Source organism: Myotis daubentonii, chromosome 6 (genome assembly GCF_963259705.1).
Source record: "Myotis daubentonii chromosome 6, mMyoDau2.1, whole genome shotgun sequence".
NCBI lineage: Eukaryota > Metazoa > Chordata > Mammalia > Chiroptera > Vespertilionidae > Myotis > Myotis daubentonii.
In genome coordinates this window covers 38,111,396-38,133,715 of record NC_081845.1, presented here as the reverse complement: position 1 = coordinate 38,133,715, position 22,320 = coordinate 38,111,396, and the positions used below count along the sequence as shown (strand labels likewise).

At 46.6% G+C, this 22,320-nt stretch overlaps 1 protein-coding gene across 1 annotated transcript; it reads left to right on the top strand.

The window, feature by feature from the left end:
- The first annotated feature begins 4,038 nt into the window (after window positions 1-4,038).
- On the top strand, window positions 4,039-20,004 carry LOC132236673 (coiled-coil domain-containing protein 162-like). The gene is made up of 8 exons (XM_059699757.1): window positions 4,039-4,131; window positions 8,053-8,112; window positions 8,436-8,567; window positions 9,387-9,539; window positions 11,058-11,267; window positions 14,239-14,359; window positions 17,565-17,692; window positions 19,816-20,004. Exons 1-8 carry the CDS (start codon window positions 4,039-4,041, stop codon window positions 19,939-19,941), a joined length of 1,023 nt encoding a protein of 340 aa, XP_059555740.1. The 3' UTR covers window positions 19,942-20,004.
- The last annotated feature ends 2,316 nt before the right edge of the window (window positions 20,005-22,320 follow it).

Here is a 22,320-nt window from a genome sequence, read left to right as displayed (position 1 = left end):
TTTATCATCCAGGATACACTCTCTCCCTACCTGCCCTTGCTGTCCTCATTCAAGTCATTTAAAAACAGCGTATGACAGGACGGGCCCCAAGCCGGGTGCTGCCCACTCTGGGTCCCCTCCGGGCTCACTAGGTTCTTTGGGCACAGTCTGTCAGCGGCCAGAGCCCATCCAGTTGTGCTGTCCTCCATTTGCCCAAGCTTGTCTGAAGAAACCTCAGATATCCTGCTAAAAGTCACGTACGCCGAATCTACTCTGTTTCCTGCGGTTAATCTGATCTGACTTTTCTTGAACCCATGTTGGCTTCTAGTAATCTTTGCTTCCTTCTCCAGAATCTAAAACCCAGACTTTTACAATTAATTCTAACATCTTGCTCAAATTTTATACCAAACACCCTGGCCTGAAGTCAGAGACTAACCTTTATTGCAAATCAGAGCAACTATCGTCTATTTTGTGGATTCCAGAACATTTCCATTTATATGCCAAGTCACTCACTCATTCAGCAAGTGTTTAGAGATACATTTTTTTCCAGGCACTTTATTAGAGGTATAAAGGCAAAAGATACAGTCCCTGCCCCCCAAAAGCTTACTGAAACAGTTATGTGAACCGAATGTCAGCAATGTTGAGAAAGGCACTTCGCATTAAGCACTTTGATAGAGGCAGACACAGAATGCTATATGAGTTCAGAGAAGGGGGCACAGTCCTGCTAGAGGATGGGGGCAGAAAGCTATCAGGGAAGACTTCCTGGAGGAGGTGTATTTGGGTCAAGTCTTGAAGAACAGGTAGGACTTAACAGATGAAGAGGGGTCAGGGAAAGAAGGCAGAGCAATCTAGGAAGGGAGTATAGTAGAACTCAGAGGTGGACATTGGAAAGGTGGGCAGGGCCAGATGCTGCCAGGGCTTTGTGTGCAATTCTTAGGAGTTTGGATATCATCCTCGAGTCGGTGGGAATTCACTGAAGCATTGTGGCCGTTCCCACCTCTTTGGTGTGACAGACTCACCCAAGGATTCCCCATCCTTGCTGGGAAAAGTGCCATGCTGGCCAGGAGGAGAAGGCAGAGAGCCACTGTGGTTCAAGTCTGCATTTCTGTTTAGTTGGGGTCCTGTATCTGCAGTGGCCTTGGTGGTGTCAGTGTGAGAAGTGACTGCCCTGCTAAAGGGCTGTTGGAGGCCCTGCTGGTACATTCACGTCCCAGTGCTGCTGGCCGACTCCAAGCGCTGGGCCCAGCTCACCTGGATGAGGCCACTGGCCACACCTTGCTGACCTCCAATATGGTCTCAAGGCTTAAGGCTTTCACTCCCCCTCAGTCCAGGATGTGTTTCCTTTGTGATTATTAAATTCACATAGCCTTGGCCCTTTCACCATAAAAAGGTCAAGGTCCAAGGGATGGTACCTTGGTTCCCTTTGCCTTGGTGTCAGCAGCTAACTCTGGCTCACTTCCCAGGGGCAGGATAGATGCCTCCACCCCACTCCACAAGGGGTCCCCTGAGGAGGCTCTAGAGTGGGGGCGGCTGGGTACCTTCTCCTGACTCCCTGGCTCCTTCTCATAAAATCCCCCATGAGCAGAGGTTTCCACCTACTGTTTCCATTCTGCTACAGTTGATGACCTTTTCAAAAGCTTTACTATCTTCTAATTAATATATATTTTATTTATATGTGCTTTATATATAATTATTGCAATTATATATACATTTTATCACTGTATTAGAAAATAGGAATATGTGTTAGAAAATATACTCATAATCTTATCCTCTATTGATAATCACTATTATTATTTTGGTGTATTTCCTTCCAAACTTTATAACATTTTTTCATGCATGTACTTTTTAATAAAATATGATTACTCTATATGCCCTTTTGTTACAGTGATTTCCCTCTTTGACTATGTGTTATAAATATGTCTCTTTATCAGTAAACATATGTCTACAGCATGATTTTGGTGGCTGTTTAGTATTTCATCGTATTGATGGGTGAGATGGATTCAACCTGTTTCCCATTATTAGGTCCTTTAGATTGTTTCCGTTTTTCTTTTATATTAGAGAGGCTACTATAAACAACATCTGCTTACCTATATTTGTGTGTGTAGCATTTATTATTCCCTAAAGATAAATGCCTAGAGCAGGAGTTATTAGGTCAAAGGGCACAAACATTTTAACATTATTTCATAGATACTGCTGGTCTGCCCTCCAAAACACACTGATTTCCCTTCCCATTAGCAGTGGTGAGCAGGCCACCCTCCTCGCTCACCAGTCTGGGTTTTATCACTATTTGCCGTCTCTGCTAGTTTGCCTCAATCACTTGCCTTGGCAAAGCCTGTCTGGGCTTTCTCTGGAGGTCTAGGGGGGCACTGAGGTTGCACTGACAGGACCGTGTCCTGGGCCTCGCCTGGGCAATTGAACCAGAGCCAGGGACCCACCCCAGGCCGGAAGGACGGCCCAGTTTCTGCAGCAGACTGCCAGTGAGCTGGAGCCCTCCTGACCCTGAAGTATCACAGATAACGCTCCTGTAGCGTGAAGGCTGCCTCTTACTAGTAGAGTGGGCCCCATAAAACCCTCAGATACACACAGACACACTCACTGATACTCCTAGAGGGACACACCCAGACACAGAGGCACTGATACAGATAGAGATATGCAGAGAGAGATCCAGGCACACACTCACACATCCACAGATGCACAGACGCACATAAGCACTCCCATAGGCATGCAGGCCCTAGTCAGGTAGAGCTGTCCAACCTTCCACATACCGGCTCCCATTTCTCTCCAGAGCCAAAATCTAAGCCTGCCTTGGAGGGGTGGACATTTCCTCTGTTCCAAATGGCCACCTCCTCAGAAGGAGGGAGGGAGGGAATGGGCGTGCTCCGAGAGTGAAGAGCAGGCCCTTCGGCCAGAGGAAGAGGGACTGCCAGATGCATCATTCTTCAGAGGGCCCTCTGGCTTTCGTCCAGCCCCACCCTCCCCCAGAGTGAGAAATCCCACAGCCAGGGGGACACGCACACTCAGATCCCTGGCCTTCCTTCCAGACCACACGCAAGTGCCTGGGACCCTGGCGTTCCCTGAGTCCAGGGCCTCTTCCCCGCTCATCCTCCCTAGAGGGAGCGTGGGCCTCACTGCCAGCGTGTGCACCTGGCCTGAGGGGTGGTCCAGGGCGGCTGTGCATGGGCGTGGAAGGCTGCATTGTCTGCTCGCCTGCAATGGTCCTCTGCAGGGTGATGGGAGGCAGAAGGAGAAGAGATGGGAGTCGTTACTATAAACTGGGGTGGGAGTTATCTCTCCCCAAGTCACCACATTTCAGCACAGAACTCAGAGTAGTCCAAGAATGACAAATTCAAACTTTGCCTTCCAAGTCATTTTTTTTATTTTTAATAAATTATTGTTCAGATTATTACAGTTGCTCCTCTTTCCCCCCCCCCCATAGCTCCCCTCTACTCTGTTTCCAACCCCCCCCCGCCCTTACCCACCCCCACCCCTGCCACTGTCCTCGTCCATAGGTGTAAGATTTTTGTCCAGTCTCTTCCCGCACCCCTACACCCCCTTCCCCCGGAGAATTGTCAGTCCACTTCCTTTCTATGCCCCTGATTCTATTATATTCACCAGTTTATTCTGTTCATCAGATTTTTTCTTCACTTGATTTTTAGATTCACTTGTTGATAGATATGTATTTGTTGTTACCCAAGTCATTTTTGATGGTCTGTTTTCCAAAGTTGGAGAATTAAACATTTTTATCTTAATAGTTTGTTAGTTTGATTTATAACCTTTAAATATTCAGAATACTTAGACATATGGTATGTGGGCCTCCCCTTGTATGCGTGTCCCTGGTCCTGCGCATGTTGAGGGCAGACCTGAAAGAGAGGCTAGAGCTGACGCTTTTCTAAGGAGGAGAAAGGGAAGTGGCTCTGTGAGCCCGGGCAGCCTGCGCCATGAGCCGGGCCTGGTGAGGCTGCCCTGCTGGCGCGGCTGTGAATGGTGCCCCTTCCTTTTCAGATCACGTTCAGGAAAGACCACCTGGAGGCCTGCCTCCTTTCCCTGGGGTGTGATGTGATGGCGCGGGAACGCAGCAACTTCGAGAGCTACTCCATGTGTTACGAGCATGTGCTGGAGCACACGAGGCTGAAGCTCAGTCAGACGGAGCAGGTATGTCCCCCAAGACCAGAAGCAAGGGGGGAGGTAGAGGGAGGGAGGCCCCGGAGTCACTCTGAAGAAGAAAGTGAAACAGGGTGGGGAGAGGTGTTTTTATGTAAGAACTGGGGGTGGATGGCACGCTCCAAATTCCTCTTCTCATTGGCTCATTTTCTCCTGCTAGTATTCTCAGCCACAAAGGGGGTGGCCCCGGCAAGAGTGGGTTGTGTGGGTTGGAGGTGTCTAGTGGGAATATAACACGAGGTGAGCAGCTAAGGAGCTGGCCCCCAGGAAGATGCATAGCTGACCTTCCCACCCTTGACACACACTAGGCACCTGGTGCTGTTCTGGTCTAGCAGAGAAGCCAGGATCCTTGAGTGAAAGCGTCTTCAGGACGCACATCATGGGTCTCAGGATGAGGCTTCCTAAAATGAGACCCCACTGCGGGCCCCAAGAGTCGCTTCTCCTGTCCTAGATTGCATTCTTTTTGAAATGGATTGCATCGGAGGTTCAGTGTCATTTCAGTGCATACCTAAAAACAGTGCAAAGGTCTGAACAAATGAAGCATTAAAATATCAAATAATGAGTCTTGGCTCTGGCCCCCAGCTTGGCTTGTCCCCATAGCTGAGTCCTCTGTGTCAGTGTGGATACCTGCAAGTGGATGCTGTCTTTTGATGCTGGACTGGTCATCCTGAAGCACAGTCCTGGCTCTGGGTGGGGCCCAAGGATCTAAATCAGCAGTTCTCAACCTGTGGGTCGCGACCCCTTTGGCGGTCAAACGACCCTTTCACAGGGGTCGCCTAAGACCATCCTGCATATCAGATATTTACATCACGATTCATAACAGTAGCAACATTACAGTTATGAAGTAGCAACGAAAATAATTTTATGGTTGGGTCACAATATGAGGAGCTGTATTGAAAGGGCCAGAAGGTTGAGAACCACTGATCTAAATGAAGCTCCATGAACACAAATCGGAAGTGTCTGGAGCATGTGGTACTGAACTGGCCATGGTTGGAAGAGTACATGTTTGAGCTTAGTTGTGCACTGCTTTCTTCTCTTCAGGAATTAGATGTTTTACGAAGAGGTCAGAGTCCACCTGAGGATAATGCTGGCCAGGTAGGTCGGCTATTACTAAAACGTTTCTCTTCTCCATTTCTCAACTCCACAACCCCAGGGGTAGCCACGCCTGGGACTCCCTGGTGTTGCTTTCCTGTGCCCCCTCGAGGAAAGCTCCGCCAATGAGGGTGTGCTGCAGAAACATCTGAAGGCTGATGTTCACTTTTTAAGCAATGTGGGGGGTTTTTATTTGTTTTATTCGGTATTTTTTGTTATTTTTATTTATTTGTTTTTTCTTTTTGTTGTTATTTTTGGGTTTGGGAAAGAGGTGTTGTTTATTTCTTTTGAGGTCAGTTAAAGTGCAATTCCAAAGAAGAAGAGGTGTGTAGGCTGCAGTATCAAGGGGCAGTTGGACATGGAGACCAAGAGAGTTGAAATCTTTCCTCCAAATGAAAAGCAGTTACCTAGTGTATCCTCTGGGGTCATTCATTCAGCAGCCATTTACTGAGCACCTACTCTGTGTCTGGTACTGTTCTCTGACCCTCAGACCCACCTAGACTCTCCCACCCACATTTGCACAGCAGGATACTCACCTTGTACATTAGGCTTAAGGTAGAAGTGCACACGGTAGTGGCAGTTTGGAATTCCCAAACTATCTTCCATTGAAAGAAAATGTTTCTGCTGCTAGGTTGCGGAGCTCAGTCATGATATGATCATGGAAATCACTGCTCTGAGAGCCCGCCTCACGGATTTGGAAGAGGAGAATCTGAATCTCGAAAAGCAAATCAGAAAAGAAGTGCAAGAAGAATATGCAGATTTAGTCAAAACCTTGTTCATGGGTTGTTTACACATGAAAGTAAGTGGCCTGGGTCGGACACCAGGGCAGTCCTGTGGGGAGCGGGTGCAGCTGACCCCTTGGCGCTGCACACAGCGGGGTTGACGACCGAATGGCCATAAGAATTTTCCAGCTCTGAGCTTTCTCTACAGAGAACGAGTCAGCAATGGGTTGTCGTTATTTTACGAGAACAGACACTGAACTTTAGGTAATTTAGAAATTTGCTCTTTTCCTCACTCTACTGCCGGCTGAGGGAAAGAAGGGGGGTCTTGTTCTCCAATGTCTATTAAGTGTGACCATCCAAACAGAAGAGGACAGTGCCCTGGGCCAGGCCAGACCCCAGGCTCCGCCAGAAAGCTCACTGGGCAGATTCAGAATTCGGATCATCTTTCGAGATTTTTCCAGCCCTCAAAATGCCCACCAGCCTTTCTCTACCATCCGTGTCAGGGAGCGGCTGACCCATGAGTGAGGCCCATCTGGAAGAGCAGTGGTGGGTGCCCATGTGCTCACAGCACTGAGGAAGCCTGTCGCTTTCTCATGACGTCTGAGCAGCTGTAAATAGAGGCCTGGGTGCCTAGAATGGGTCATCACAGAGCCCGGGCCAGCTGTCCCACGGTACAAATCTCAGTTCAAACCCACCACCCTCCAGTCCACTGCCCCCTTCCCCGCATTAGACATCCCCAGAGCCAGCCCCAGCAGGTCCTTCCCTATGTCTCCGGGGAGTCCAGGGCTGTCCCAGGCTTAGCACACTCAGAGGAGCTTCTGCTGATGCTCCGCCCTGGCCTGCTCATCCCAGAGAGGCTGGAGAGTCCTTCTCACTTGTGAAGGGCCCACGGAGTACAAGCGCTTACAAATATTAAAGGATCAAAACCAAAATGCGTGGGCCTGACGCTCAGGGGAGGGGTGAGCAGACAGCGAAGGCTGGAATCTGCTAAGCCATCTTTCGAGTGTGAGGTTGTTGAAAATGTCTTAAGTTCTTTGTAGCTTCTGCCAGATTCCTAGACAGAAAGTGGATTCAGTGCTTCTCCCAGGCTAAACTAGTTCTACAACGCCCCCCAATTCTGCCATCGGGTTGACTCAGCAGAATCTGACCTGAGAAAACACTGTGGATTAGTCACTAATGGGGAAGTCCCTGTTCTACACCAAGGTCTCAAAAAGATGGTGAAGCTTTTGTTGTGTGGCCAGCAGCCGGCTGTGGCTCCCAGCGGGGCACTCTCCTCCTGCCTTCCTCCCCAGGGAAGTGATTCAAAGGTGAGAAGACTCCCCACTCCCACTTTTAACTGAAGAACATTGAGTTTCCAGTGATCCAGTCATTTCACCATAAGCCATTCAGAACAGGCTGTTTATTAGTGAGATTTCTGCTGGACCTAACTAGGAAGGCAGCCAGCCCGATTCCTTCCTCTGCTGTATCTATTTTAATGGACTTCCCCGTTAGTGACTAATCCACCGTGTTTTATCAGGTCAGATTCTGCTGAGTCAACCTGATAGCAAAAATCCCTAAATTTAGTTCAACTGGTATGGTTCAGTGGTTGAGCATCGACCAATGAACCAGAAAGTCATGGTTCAATTCCCAGTCAGGGCACATGCCTGAGTTGCAGGCTCGATCCTCAGAATGGGGCCTATAAGAGGCAGCTGATTAATGATTCTCTCTCTCATCACTGATGTTTCTATCTCTCTCTCCCTCTCCCTACCTCTCTGAAATCAATAAAAACATATTTTTTAAAAATCCCTGAGTTTAAATGTCTAAGTAACCACGTGGGGGCGGGGGAGTAATTTTCCATCTGTGATCTCCCACTCTCCTGCTCACCCGACTTGCCTTGGTGTCTGACAACCGAGGCAGGCTCTCCGGTGGTGAAGCCCTGCGGGTTGAAGACCACACTTAATGGGGCTGCTAGAGAGACATCCAGGTAATACCTGACGAAATAATTGTCTGGGTGGGTGGATGCTGTTTTCATGTGAAATCATTTCTGAAAGTTGCGTTTTAGAAGGCAAAACGACTCTTCCATTACTGCCCTTCCTGAACCTGAGTCTGCGATTTGCAGGAGAAGTTGCATGAGAATCAGCTTAATTTGATCCAGAAAGTGTGTGAGCTCATCAGCGAAGTGAGAACAGAATGGATGGATCACATGAAGGATCTAAAGGAAAAATGGGGCTCTGCCAGGCCTGATGAAGGAATGAAAGAAAGTGCAGCCAAAGTATGTGATTTCATTTAGCAATGGGATATCAGCACTTCTTCCAGCGTCTGACCCCACCGCTCACTCTGCATTCCAGTCGGGTTCCCCTGGGAAAGCAATGAATGCATTAGGCATATTAAAAGGGCACAACTGTGTCATCTTCTGGAAGGCATGTTTCTGACGTGAGGGTTCATGCTCTCCCAAGGAAAGTGTTGGGGGCAGCCTTTTCTGAAAGTGAGCCTTCCTCACAGGAGCAGCTGCGGGACTTGGAGCAGGAGAACTGCGGCCTGGCCGCCCTGCTGTGCAAAGTGAGGAGCCTGGGCCGCTGGAGGCTGGCTGTGCAGCAGGCTCGCTTCCAGGACCAGCTGAGCAGGGCCCAGAAGGTGAGCGATGGGGGAGGCCTGGCCCTGGGCTGGGGGTGGGCTGAGGGGGGCTTGACTGCAGCTGCTCCAACCATCTTAAAGGATCTGACAGTAGAGCATTTTTCCAGGGAACAGGCAATGTCAGAGCCTCCAGAGAAATAGGAAAGAGCCAGAAGCAAAAGGCAAAGAAGCAAACGGGAAAACAGATCAGAGTTTAGAGCAAGGAAAGGGAAAATATGGAGGAGAGACTTTACCAAGGGCTTGAGGCGGCATTCTGCAAAATGCTTCGGCCTTGGCCAGCTTGGCACAGTGGTTAGAGTGTCTGCCTATGCACCAAAGGGTCACAGGTTTGATTCCCCGTCAAGGGCACGTACCTCGGTTGCAGGTTCGATCCCGGGTCACGTGGGGGAGGCACCCATTGATGTGTCCCTCTCACATGGATACTTCTCCCTCTCTCTCTCCCCTTCATCCCCTTCTACTCTTTCTTAAAAAATCAATGGGAAAAATATCCCTGGGTGAGGATTAACAAACAAACCAGAAAAAAACAAAAAACTTCAAATCTTTGCGTTTCAAACATGATTATCTGAGGAAAATGAAGTAACAATATAATAAGTGGAAAATCCGCTTTAAGGTAAATTGAAACCAGAGCACGTATAGCGCTCTGGGAACTTTCACTTACTGCTTCTGGAAGCCTTCCCTCTGGTCTGTCCTCTTCTCTCCACGGAAGTCGCGTGTTGGGGGCAGTGGCCTTCGGTGGCGGGTGGCTTTGAGGCTGCTCATGAAGCTGAAACTGTGGGAAGGAGACTCATTTCCCGTCTTCCTGTGTTTGGATGTTCACAGGAGGCCACACAAAGTAAAAAGGAGTGTGTGCGCACCAAGCTAATGGCAGAACAAGAAGCGGTTTTATTTCGCCAACAGCTCCTGGCCCTGAGGCAGGCCCTGGCCCGGGCTCAGGCCCACAACGTGAGGATGTGCGAGCAGCAGGAGAGCCAGGTATCTGAGCCCGGGGCCCGCCCTGCAAAGCAGAATGTGGCCCCGGAAGCCGCTGGTGCTGCCTGTGGCAGTCACCGGGGCTCCTCGGTGTGAAGGCAAGCCGTCGGCGCGGCCAGAGAAAGATGGCCCGGGTCTTGGCCTCCCTTCTCCCTCCTTTCCAGCCCAGAAACCAAGCGCAGTGGCCGAAAGGCTTTTGTTCTTATTCATACTTGGCTTCGATGGTGCAATGTTACTTATACATAAGATTATTTAAGAGTGTGTGTTGGGGGGGGAGCGGGTTCTCTGATGATCTTTTCACCCAAGAGGTCTGGGTCTCTGCCTTGAATTTGATCCTTTCCTCTTCCAAGCATTCTTTCCATGAGAGTGTGGCCCAGCTGTCATTATGCCCCAAGCAGACCTTTCGGTCCTTTCCTGATGACCCACGCTAAGTCTTCATTTCAGACGTTTCTGCTGCTTAGTAGGGGCTGGCACAAAAATAACATGTTTCCAAGTCTAAGCTCCTAATAACTGTGCTGACCCTCTGAGCATGGAGGAGGCAGAGACCCCTGGTTTAGAGAGAGAACGGCTACGTTTAAATAACAGCCTGGGAAAGCTGGGCATATTTAAATCAAGAAATATGATTTGTTCCTTTTGGATTCTAATTTCTCCATCATTGTACAGCAGGTGATCATAGTGTATAATTATGTAAACTGCAAAGTCACCATACAAGTATAGTAAGTCCTCACTTAACATCATCAATAGGTTCTGCGACTGTAAGCAAAACAATGCACAACAAAACCAATTTTAGCACGGGCTAATTGATAGAAACAAGATTTAAGTTCTAACAGCATCTCATCAACATTATAATGAAATGACGGACAAAACAATGTTATCCAAAGACCTGCTGTATTAATCATTGTTAGTAGTGCTATAATTAAAGGCTGACCGTATGGTCCTTATGGTGCTACTGATTAGAATAATTTCAGAACAGAACCAAATTATTACGACTGCTTCCTTCTTTAGCCATCTGGAATCTGGCTTCCCCAAAGCTATTTTGGAAATCCAAATGAAGGCCAGGGTAGGCCCTCCCGCCCCGCTCATTGCGTGTCTTGGATCACCTGTCTCCCCAGGTTACCCATGCTCCCTCGTGATAGATGCTCAATGATGATACAGATGCCATTTCTGATCGATAGAACTATTCGGTTAATAAGCTAAGTAACATACACATTCTCATCAAATTCTGGTATTAAAAAGACCAAATTATTTGATCTGGTGTTGCTGGGTAGTGGCATTATCGCTTGCCTGGCCACGATTGCTATTATTTTGTCTTCTTTTTGCCCTGACTGTTGCCTCGAGGCTCACAGTAAACGCCATGCCCACATCCTGACGGTGCCGCTGGGCTGTCGTGCCGTGAACTGAGGAACATTCCACACAGTTCTGCCCCCGGCCCTAATGGAGGTCCCCCAACTTCTAGATCCCTGCCTTGTGCTGAGAAGAAACTGTGCCTTTCTCGTTTCCTTTGGTCTTTTCCTTCCTCAGGCCCGATTGCTGAAAGAGTTGGAACACAAAACGACCCAGGAATCTCTCCACCGGCAGCAGCTGGATTTACTGAAAACCTCCAGCATGGAGAGGCTCTTGGAAGATGTGGAGCAAAAAGAACAGCACCTACAGCTCCTGGCTGAAGAGGCTGAGCGGGCTGCTAGACTGGGCCAGCTCCAGAGGAAGAAAACTGAGAGAGAACTCCGACAGGTAACTCCAGCGACAGGTAGCAACAACTCGAAAGCGGGTCAGGATGCCACAGCAGAACCCTGGCATTCTTCCAGTCTTTTCCATGCCTCTCACGCCCCCCAAGGCAGTGTTTCTCCACCTTCGTCACTTCTGGGCCAACCAAGAAAATGGAAATATTTATGCCCACCCTGGGCGATTGTTCCAGCTGCTTATGTGAGAGATGATGGCTTGCCTACCGCAGGGCCCGTTATGTTGGCACCTTCGTAACCCACTTGAAAAACACATGTCCACCTGGTTCTAATCCTTGAACCAGGTATCCTTTAGAAAATCATGCAAAAGCAACAAGCACTATGGAGGGTGGATTCCTGCAAGAGCCCCCATGGCCAGCAGTGGTTTCTTTATTTTATATATTTCTTTACTTTTAATATATTTTTGTTGACTTCAGAGAGGAAGGGAGAGGGAGAGAGAAATAGAACCGTCAATGATGAGAGAGAATCTAAGTCCTTCATTTGAATTACCTCATTTAATCCTGCACGCCTCACACCGGGGATCGAACCCACAACCCAGGCATATGCCCTGACTGGGAACCAAGCCTCAACCTCACGGTTCATAGGTCAACCCTCAGTCACCGAGCCATGCGGGCTGGGCAGCCGTGGTTTCTTTAATCTATCTCCAACCTTGAATTCCAAGGGCAGACTTTGACCCATCTTGAGAGCATGCATGTCCTTGCCTACCTCCTGCTCCTGGGGGAGTCATTTAGGGCATAGACTGCTTGATTCACACCCCAAGCCTCCAGCTGTGTGGCTTTGGGTAAGGTCTGTGGCTCTAGTGTCCTCATTGGTGAAACGGAAAATAATGTGCTCACCTCGTGGGATTTGGGGGAGGATTAAATGAGGTTAGTCAAATGAAGCACTCAGAACAGGGACTGACACAGCTCTCTATAAATACTGGCTGTTTGTCTTTTTGTTGGGAATATGAAGGTGGACAACTTTGGAAATAGATAGACAGACCTGGCTTCAAATCCTGACCCTGCCACTAACTGGTTGTGTGACCTTGGGTGAGTCACTGCACTATCCTCGGTGAAGCGGAGGTGGGATATGCTGACACATTATCAAGCATGTTTCTTTCCTTTGCTAGTATTTTTCCATTGGTTTAGCCATGACTGGCTGAGGGAGACTTATATTCCTGGGGTGGCCTGGACCCACACTCTCCCCAGGAAGCTGGGGAACTAATGTATGCAGCACCAAAAAGCATCTCTGCTTCCCAAGCACTTTCCCCTCCGATGAGAAGGCAGCTTGCCCAGGAGCGCAGCGTGAAGCTGGACGCTTTCCAGCGCATAGAAGAGCTACAAGCATGTTTCCCCTGGCTCCCCGGCCCCTCGTGGGTAATGAGGATCCCACACAAATCCCCATAGTACATAGAGGAACCTTAGGCCTAATTTATGTAAGGACGTTTTCCTAGCTCTGAGGATCTGATCATCTACTGGAAGTCAAACTACACTTGAAAGCATCCTCATATACAAGGAACCACCACCCTTTCACATTTGCAAGACAAGCCTGTGGCCACAGCTCTGAAAGTTTAGGGGCCTTCTGGCTGGGTCTCTAGAAACAGGATTTGAAACATACGGTGGAATGTTTGAGATTAGCATGTGTATTAGCTTAGGCAAGCTGCTGTAACAAATTACCACAAACTGGGTGGCTGAAAACACCAGGACTTTGTTCTCCCACAGTTTAGGAGGCCAGAAGTCTGAGAGCAAGGTGTCGTTCCGTTAGAAGGCTCTGAGGAAGCATCTGTTCCTTCTGGCTGCTGGGGCCTGCCTGCAACCCTGGCGCTCCTTGCCTTGTAGCTACCTCACTCTAGTCTCTGCCTCCCTTGTCACACGGGCTGCACCTGTGTGTCTCCCTGTGTGTATGAACCCTCTTCTCTTCTTATAAGGACACCAGTCATTGGAATTAGGGCCCACTCTTACCAGCATGACTTCATCTTATCTTAGTTACATCTGCAAAGACTCTTTCCAAATAAGATCACATTTTTAGGTTCTAGGTGGACATAGATTTTGGGGGGGCTATTCAATCCACTGCACTATTATTACTTTTTAATATTTTTTTATTGATTTCAGAGAGAAAGGGAGAGAGAGAGAGAGAGAGAGAGAGAGAGAGAGAGAGAGAGAGAGAGAGAGAGAAACATCAATGATGAAAGAGAATCACTGATTGGTTGCCTCCTGTACGCCCCTACTGGAGATAGAGCCCACAGCCTGGGTGCCCTTGACTGGAATCGAACTGGGGACCCTTCAGGCTGCAGGATGACACTCTATCCACTGAGCCCAACCAGCCAAGGCTATTACTTTTTTATCATTAAAAGCTCAGGCGATAATAAAAATAAATTTCAAAAGAAAAATCGCCTGTGATCTGTGCAGATGAGGTGCACTTTGGACCCAGGGACTCTGGCCAGGAGCCGTGAGTCAGCTGTGCAGGGAAAAGCCCTGTGAGTAAACACAGAGGCTGCCTCCGGGTGTGGGCCTTCAATCAGGGCCTCGGGCTTTTCCCGAAGGCAAGGAGCTGAGCTGAGCACCGAGGTCTGGGAGATAGATATCGCTTTCCTCTGCCTAAAACCGTGCAATGGCTCCTGCGTCGAGGTCCTTGGGGCAGGGGCACGGCTTGGGCTATGAGGTCTTCTGTGCACAGGGCCCTCCCCACTCCCCTTTCCCCCCTCTCCCTCTGGTAAAATAAACATAAAAGATATAACTTTGTGATTAAACACCTGACTTTTATAAGGTAAAAAGGGGTCCCAAGGGCTACCTCTGCTCTTTTTTGGTTAAGTTCTTGGCCTTCCTTGAGTTCTTGATGCTCAGAAGGCTGAGTTCGGCCTGACCAGGACTCGTGAAGACTTGTATTCCTGGGGTGGCCTGGACCCACACTCTCCCCAGGAAGCCGGGGAACTAACGTACGCACCACCAGAAAGCATCTCTGCTTCCCAAGCACTTTCCCCTCAGATGAGAAGGCAGCTTGCCCAGGAGCGCAGCGTGAAGCTGGACGCTTTCCAGCGCGTAGAAGAGCTCCAAAGTCAGCTTAACGACGCTGTGAGTTCGTCTGTCCTGATGAGCTCACCAGGAGGTAAGCACAGGCACTGCTCTGGCCAGAACAAGCTCCCAGGGCCCCGGCTCAGAGGTGAAGGAGGGTCCCAGGGACTAGCCATAACTGCCCCGGGGTTATCGAGTGGGTATTTGATGAGATTTCCGACAGAGCCAGGAGAGAACCTGGACTTATTCGGAAATCTCATCAAACCTCATCAGAATTTTCTACTTTAGTTCTCCTTGAGTTCCTGCCATCCTGCATTAAATGGTTCCAGTCAGAAAAACTGGTCCCAGGAGTGTGTAACATGCCACCTAAAGAACATTGGGTCCTTCACTGGGTTTTGAAGCATCTCAATGCCTTGGGATATTAATGACCACATTTCTGAGATGTTATTCATAAAGTCCACTATGGTTCTTGGGTGCTGGGAGCTTGAGTTTTATGGAAATGGCACAGTCCCCTGGGCTCTGCAGCCCACAAGCAGCATGGAACCAACGCCAGATCCCAGGGTGTCTCTACACTGGCTTCCTCCCCTATGAGATGAGGACTAAGTAAAGTCCAGGTTCTCTCCTGGCTCTGACTGTCGGAAATCTCATCAGATGCCAGTCACCACGATCCGCCTCTTGTTAAGATCAGCCATGCCTCTTTTCTGTTCTGCAGTGTAGCCTGGTGATAGAGTGCGGGGGCTTCGGGCTAAGGTAACCAAGATTCAAACCTCGTCCCCCACACTTCTAGCTATGTGACCTTAGACCAGTTAGTTAGCCTCTTCGTAAAATGGAAATAGCTACCTCCAAGGGCTATTGTGAGGATTAAAGGGCATCATGCATGTGTGGCACACAGTGCACGAAGTGTGCAAATGCTGGTTACTACACTCTCATGTCTGTGTGGTACTTTTATATTTCCTTCTGGCCACTTACCAGTGTGGACGACGTGAGAAAACACAGCCTTTCAGAGGCAGAAAGATCCGTTTCAACTTTGGGTTTACTGAGAGCAGGGCTGGGCAAGCCCAGGGGCCCTCCCCGCTGCCTCTGTGCCTGCTGCCTGGGCCCTGACAGCAGGCTGGCGTCCCTTGCCCCAGCCACCCAGTCCAAAGAGGAAGAACATCAAGAACATCCAAGGGCACTATTTTGGCCACTGGCCCTGAGTGTGACACAGTCCTTTCCACATGACCTGGATTTTTGTTTCCCCTCCTCCTCTTCCCCTCTGCCTTTTTAATCCCTTTCTGGGTTAATGTGTGTCATGTAACTGCCACCCATGTCCTTCAACACCTGCATAATTATGAAGGAGAGCCATGGGACATGAGGAAGGTGGGGGAGCCCTAATTCCCAGGACTGGGGATATAGCAGGAGGAAGAGAACCTTTTTCCCAGGAAGCAGAGGTAGAAGTCACTCCCAGGCTCTGCCCCATCTGTGCCCCTCTGCAATGACAGGAGGAGGGTTAGCTGAGGACTTCCTACTTGTCGACTCATTAGAGGGGAGGGACTGGGTCACACCAGTCTGTTCAGTACCCAGCACTCCCAAGGGGACAGGTAATATCACCCACGCTACCAGTGCCACAGGGTAGTCAGCGGGAAGTGTGGGGTGTCTCCTTTCTGCAGGGGCGGCAGCAGCAGCCTCCCTGCTCCCCACATCCGAAGCCGAGCCTTGGTGACGGAGCAAACTCTCCTGACTTGGCATTAACATGGATTCCCCTAGGAACTTGCAACTCCTGAGGAACTATCACTTGTGCCAGTACAGTGATTCTCAAAACACGTCAGGGGGAAAGGAAATCAATTGACTCACAAAACTGTGAGACAGTCAGTAGTGGACTGGCTTCAGTTAGTTTGATGAAGGTTGGAACTATTCCTTAGGACTGTTTTCTCTCCCTCCATCGCTGGGCTCTGAGAATGCTGAGAGCAGAAAGGAGTGCTGGGAAGCAAGGCGCCACCACCGCGTAGCTTCCATCCTCTGTTGAACCTCGGGAGCAGGAATGGGGTGTGGAGATGGGACACAAACAATTGGGCTCTGACTGGGCTCTGCACCAAATTCTTCATTTTATTTTTATTTTTTAGAGGGAGAGGGAGGAAGGGAGGGAGAGAGAAACATTGATGTGAGAGTGCAACATTGATCAGCTGCCTCTCGCACAACCCCTACTGGGAATGGAGCCTGCAACCTTTCATTGCATGGGACAACGCACAACCAACTGAGCCACACGGGCCAGGGCTATGTGCCCTATTTTATTTATTTTTTAATATATATTATTTTAAATATTTTTTTTATCAATTTTTAGAGGAAGGGAGGATAGAGAGATAGAAACATCATCGACTGGCTGCCTCCTGCACACTGTCCACTGGGGATCGAGTCCCAACTGGGGCATGTGCCCTGACCTGTAATCTAACCGGTGACCTCTTGGTTCCTGGGTCACCACTCAACTGCTGAGCCACATGGTCGGGCTCTGCGCCCAATTTTAAACAAAGCACTGAAGACAGAGACTAAGCTGCTTGGTGGGCTTTGGCTCAGTTCTCACAGTTTTTCCCCTGGAGCCGAGGATGGGGTCAGCCCACTCTCTCCTCTTTGCAGCAATTATTTTAAATATTCCTGGTCTCTTCAGGCCTTCGGACACTATCCTTCTCCCCCATTTCACAAGAAAGTTACAAGCCTCTCAGATGAAAACTCCCTCGACTTCCTGTCCCCAGCCTACCTACATCGACATTGCTGTTAAATTTTAAAAGGTGCCCTTTCCTTCCTCTGGCCAATCCTGCTGCACAAGATCCCATATACTCTCCTACCTTCTCCTACCTTCTCAGGGACCTTGAACTCATTGTTATCTGCTTCCTGTCTATACATCTATCCATTTCCCACACATCTATTCTCCTAATCTTGTAATCAGCAATTATTGAGCATGTATGTGCCAGGATCATAAAATCCATTGTAAAATAAAATTAACATCTATCCAGTTGCATGAGCCAGAAATCTGGGAGATCTTCTCCTCACCCTGCCAACCCAGTTAATTACTAAGTCCTATCAACTTGAAGATCTCTCAGTCTGTCCACTTCTCCACACAACAGTCCAAGTCACCCACCATCTCCTTCTCTTTCACTTGGTCATGTTACCCCTTAAGCAAAAGACTCTATCTAGGTTTTGACATTTTTGACTCAAAATTAATGAAGCTGGATTATATGCCCATTTTAAGCTTTAAAATTTTATAAATTACATCTAGGTCTGTACATTGCAATTAGAGATATAATTTAGCATTTTTAACATTATAGGCCTTATATCCCGGGCTCCGTACTCCCTCAGTTCTGCTCCCGCATCATCCAGATACCCCCAGCAACACCTTTTAAAGACTAATCTTATGGGCAATAAAATAACAGGAAGGATTCAGAGGCCGAAGACTGTAAGTAATGATAAATTTGAATATATATATATATGTATGTATGTATATATGAATGAAACAATGAAAAATGTAGACATGAAGTTATGGTTTTAGGGTCGCTTCAAACTTACATTAAAAATTATATGTCAGAATCTTGTCTAGGTGCTTCCTTAGGTCTGGATAATAGGATTTGTCCATCAATAGCTGCTGAATCAGTGTTTGCAGAGGGAAAGAGGGCCCAGGGCTTCCTACTCTGTGGTCTTGCTGATGTCACTCCTCAGTAATAAAATTCTGATATTGAAATAATTAAGCCTGAGAGCACTTATTCAATTACAGTTCAGTAAATACGCGTAAAAGTCAGTTACGTTCTGCCTCTCAATTTCCTCCCCTTTTTTCACTCATTTAACATAATCAACTAGTAGCATCAGATTCCTCCTTATCTGAGTTCCCTGGCAGAACAGAGTTTCAGGAGTCAGTTTAACACACGTGAGGAATCTGCCCTCCAAAGAAATTCTTGGAATGCAGATTAGCTTGAGGTATAGCACATATTTAAAGATTTATTAAAAATATTTCAGCTCTTAGTTCATGTGAAACAGCATTTACATCCTCACCCACCGCCTTCTTTGTACTACTTGAATACACATTACACTCTTGCTCCAATGCCTTTCAGGATCCCCCCTAGAGATTTACATACCTAAAGAATTCTAAGTGTTATGCTAAGTGAAATGAATTCAGAGAAAGAAATGCCATATGATTTCACTTATATGTGGACTCTAAAAAACAAAATAATCAACAGAAACAAACTCAAAGATAGAAAATAAACTGATGGTTGCCAGGTGGGAGGTGGTAGAACTGGGGGGGAAAAGGTGAAGGGGAATTAGCCACGAGGATGTAAAGTGCAGCAGAGGGAATATATAGTCAATAATATTGTAATAACCATGTATGGTGTCAGGTGGGTACTAGACTTATGGGGTTATATAACTGTCTAACCACTATATCGTACACCTGAAACTAATGTACTATTGAATGTCAACTGTAATAGAAAAATAAAAATAATCTAAAAAAATTCCTTCTCTCTCGAGAAAAATTAAATAATTCGATCAGAGAAAATATGCTATTGTAAGGCCACTTTTGAAGGTGTAATTCCATGGCTCATATCTAGTTATTGGACTAAATGTTTGTTGCAGCATTTCTAAAATGCAGCTAAGAGGCGATACACAGAGAGGGAAGAAACAGGTCAGGAACAAACCCAATGGAGACCCTTGACCAAGTAGGGCCACATTATTAATGCCCACCGTTTGCTTGACTCACCAATCTCTGTGGAGTCATCTCTGACCAAAATGTGAAACTCTACTATATGTCTGTTTCTGAGAAAGCCTTTTCCAAAAGGAAGCAACATTTAGTTGGTGTGTATGGGACCACAGGGGTTTTTAAGATGAACTCCATCCCCATTTCACTCCACAAAGCGAATGTTTCTACCATGGGAGATCACAACTCTATGGTTCAGAAAGCTGCAAAGTAAATGCATTAGTGGGGACCCACTATATTGGAGAGCTTTAGAAGGATAATGTGATGGTCTAAAGCTAATTGTGGGACATTATCCTACTGAAAACATAAATCGTAATAATGAAGAAAGTGTCTTGTGGACCCCTGGCTTGTGTACAGTATAGAGACCCCATGCAAAAAGCCGAAGGTCCAGGAAAGGCAAAAAATTAGTTGGAACTTCTTCAAATCTATGTAAGGTCTGACTTCTTAAGCAAGGCTATGAGACAAGTCAGATAAAGACAGATGGAAAAGGAATTTATGCATGACTGGAATGTAAGAATACCAATGATTTTTTTTACAACAAACAAAAAAGCACTGCATTAACACAAATGATAAAATATTAAGGAATTTTTAGATTACTCCAAATATGGGCTATCTTTTCTTCCTTAGCAGGAAATGGCTTTCCATTGATGGATTCATTCTTCACCAGTTCTCTTTAAGTGGCAAAGTATGTACAAGAAGGCACACTAAATGGCCTAATCCAGATCGGACAGTGATCTTGGTCTCATTAGTAACAGTGACTTTTAATGATGCTATAACACGAATTATTCATCATCTTCCTTTAAAGCTCCAATATCTATTTAATATTTATATTGCAGGTACCTACTAAACACAAAAGAAGGATTGATGATGTCTTCCTACCCAATGTGGCAGAAAATGTTCAACTTTCAGCTTTTCAAGTTCAAACAGCTCCATCCAGAATCCCATTTAGACCCAATTGGTAATCATAAATCCTTTTCCAACTTTTATTTCTATAAGCACTTAAATAAATGTGATTCTAAACTCCATTAACCCTTTGACCTAATATTTATTATCAGTGCTGTGAAGGTAGTGTAGAAGGGCTGACATGACTATACCTTGAATGTCTCAGGTGAAGTAGGATGTGGCCTTAGATTGTAAAACGTAAGCATTGGTTTGCATAACTACCATGTGGGCCTTGCCTCTGGCCACCCAGCAGCCTCTCCATCTGGGTTCCAGAAATACTGACTAGATGAAATAGCCAGGAGAGAGGGCATTTCTGCTAAGCATTATCTACTAACAAGTGGAAAACTAAAACAGGTTAATCCAAATAAACTTCAAAGCACTCATTTCTGTTTGTTTCACTTAAGAACATCATTCTCCCTTAACAGGCTTTTTATTCTTCTACAAATGCCAAAACTCTCTCCAGAGTTTTATAAATTTATAATCCACATCTTTTTATTCAGACAAGAAAATCTAATTTGGGTAAAATAATAAATAACTAGATGAATGGTACAGAATAGACCAGAGAAACATATTTACATACATAAATTTATATGTGTGTGTGTATTATATATATACATATATATATATTATATATGTAGCTTTTCATATTAAGGTTGAATCTATCTGAAGTAGATTAAATCATCACCTTACACTATACACAATGAGTTTCAAATGGATTAAACATCTATATGCACATACATGTGCACATAGACATATACACAAATTTATTTCTGAAATATATAAAAAAACACAAACCAAAAGCCAAAGGAATATTGCTGACTTTGATATCAAAGCTAAAAATTCAACAGGACAAGATATGGTGCCAGTTACCAATTTACAAACCTCTCAGCTCCAATTTCATCTTTGTCTGCTGCGAAATAATTAATATGGATCCTGTATTTCTTCTCTGCCAACTGGCAAAATGTTAAGCTTTGTCAGTAGAGGGTGCTGGAAGGATCCTGGAGAAGAAGGGTTTCTCTCCCAGGTTCTGGGGTCTCCTTTGGGCAGGCAGGCTTCTGCAGTGCACATTGCTTCTGCAATGCCCTGATCCAGTGAATTCCTATAATGGTTTTCTGACCTCATTGTTGAAGGGATAATTGGAACTTCCCCTTAAAGACTTGAAAGAAAGCTAGGGCAGTGGGCTCTATCACATCACATCTTAATTCACCACTTCGGCCTATGCAGAAAACAGATGGATCTTGGAAAATGACTAGGAACTACCAAGCCCACACCTTAACCAGGTAGTGATTCCAACTGTAATTGCTCTCCAGGTGTGGTATCTTTACTGGGGCAAATGAGTATGTCTCAGGCACTTGTTATGCAAATATAACAGCTTTTGCTCTACATCAAACTGCAGGAAATTCTTCCCTGAAAGCTTTGTCAATTCTCCTACTCTCGTGATCATTATATTCCATAAAATATATTGGTTCACTCCATCAATAATGCTGATATCATGAGCAGAAAATAGTTAAGTACTTAGGTATAAGAACTAGAGGGTGAAAGATAAACCCTACAAAAATTCAGGGCCTTTAGCCTCATGAAAATTCTCTAGGGGTTCAATGGTGGAGAGGACATTAAAATATGCCCCTTCAAGATGAAAAACAAGTTGCTTCATCTCACTCCATGTATCATGAAAAAAAGCATGATGCTCAATAGGCCTTTTTGGATTTTGAAGGCAACATATACCGTATTTGAGTGTGATGCTTCAACCCACCTAGAAAAGTCATCCATAAGATTACTGATTTTTTGTTGTTAATCCTCACTCAAGGATAGTTTTCCATTGACTTTTAGAGAGTGGGAGGGGGAGAGACAGAGACAAACATTGATGTGAGAAACACATCGATTGGTTGCCTCCCACAGGCACCCCAACCATGGCCAGAGATCAAGCCTGCAACCAAGGTACATGCCCTTGACTAGAATCAAAACCTGGACCCTTCAGTCCTTGGGCTGTCACTCTATCCATTGAGCCAAACCAACCAGGGCAAGATTATCGATTCTGAGTGAGGACCAGAGTTAGAAAAGGCTCCATTGTGATTTTGAGTTTCAATACAATCTACCCTGCCATGTTCCTATGATCCAGCAATACTAAAGATATTAAAAAATGTCCTGGCATATAGGAACACTGTACAAAGCCTCTGTCAAAGCACCAGCAAGATAACAGGCTGACGCCTAAGATTCTGAGCAAACCTATGCACTCTTCTGAAGGTAACTACCTCCTTTTGTGCCTTGGTAGACAACGCCTAACCATGGCATACTGGGTGATCATGTAGCCTGAGCTTCCCATAACATGGGTGCTGTAGGACCCACCTAATTATAAACTTGAGCATGCAGATTGCTTTTCACTCCATAGGCATACAAAG

Coding starts and splice junctions, on each gene's coding strand:
- LOC132236673 (XM_059699757.1), top strand. CDS start 4,039: ATGGCGCGGGAACGCAGCAACTTCGAGAGCTACTCCATGTGTTACGAG. Junction 8,568..9,386: donor AGCTGAGCAGGGCCCAGAAG/GTGAGCGATGGG, acceptor GGATGTTCACAG/GAGGCCACACAAAGTAAAAA. Junction 9,540..11,057: donor GCGAGCAGCAGGAGAGCCAG/GTATCTGAGCCC, acceptor TTCCTTCCTCAG/GCCCGATTGCTGAAAGAGTT.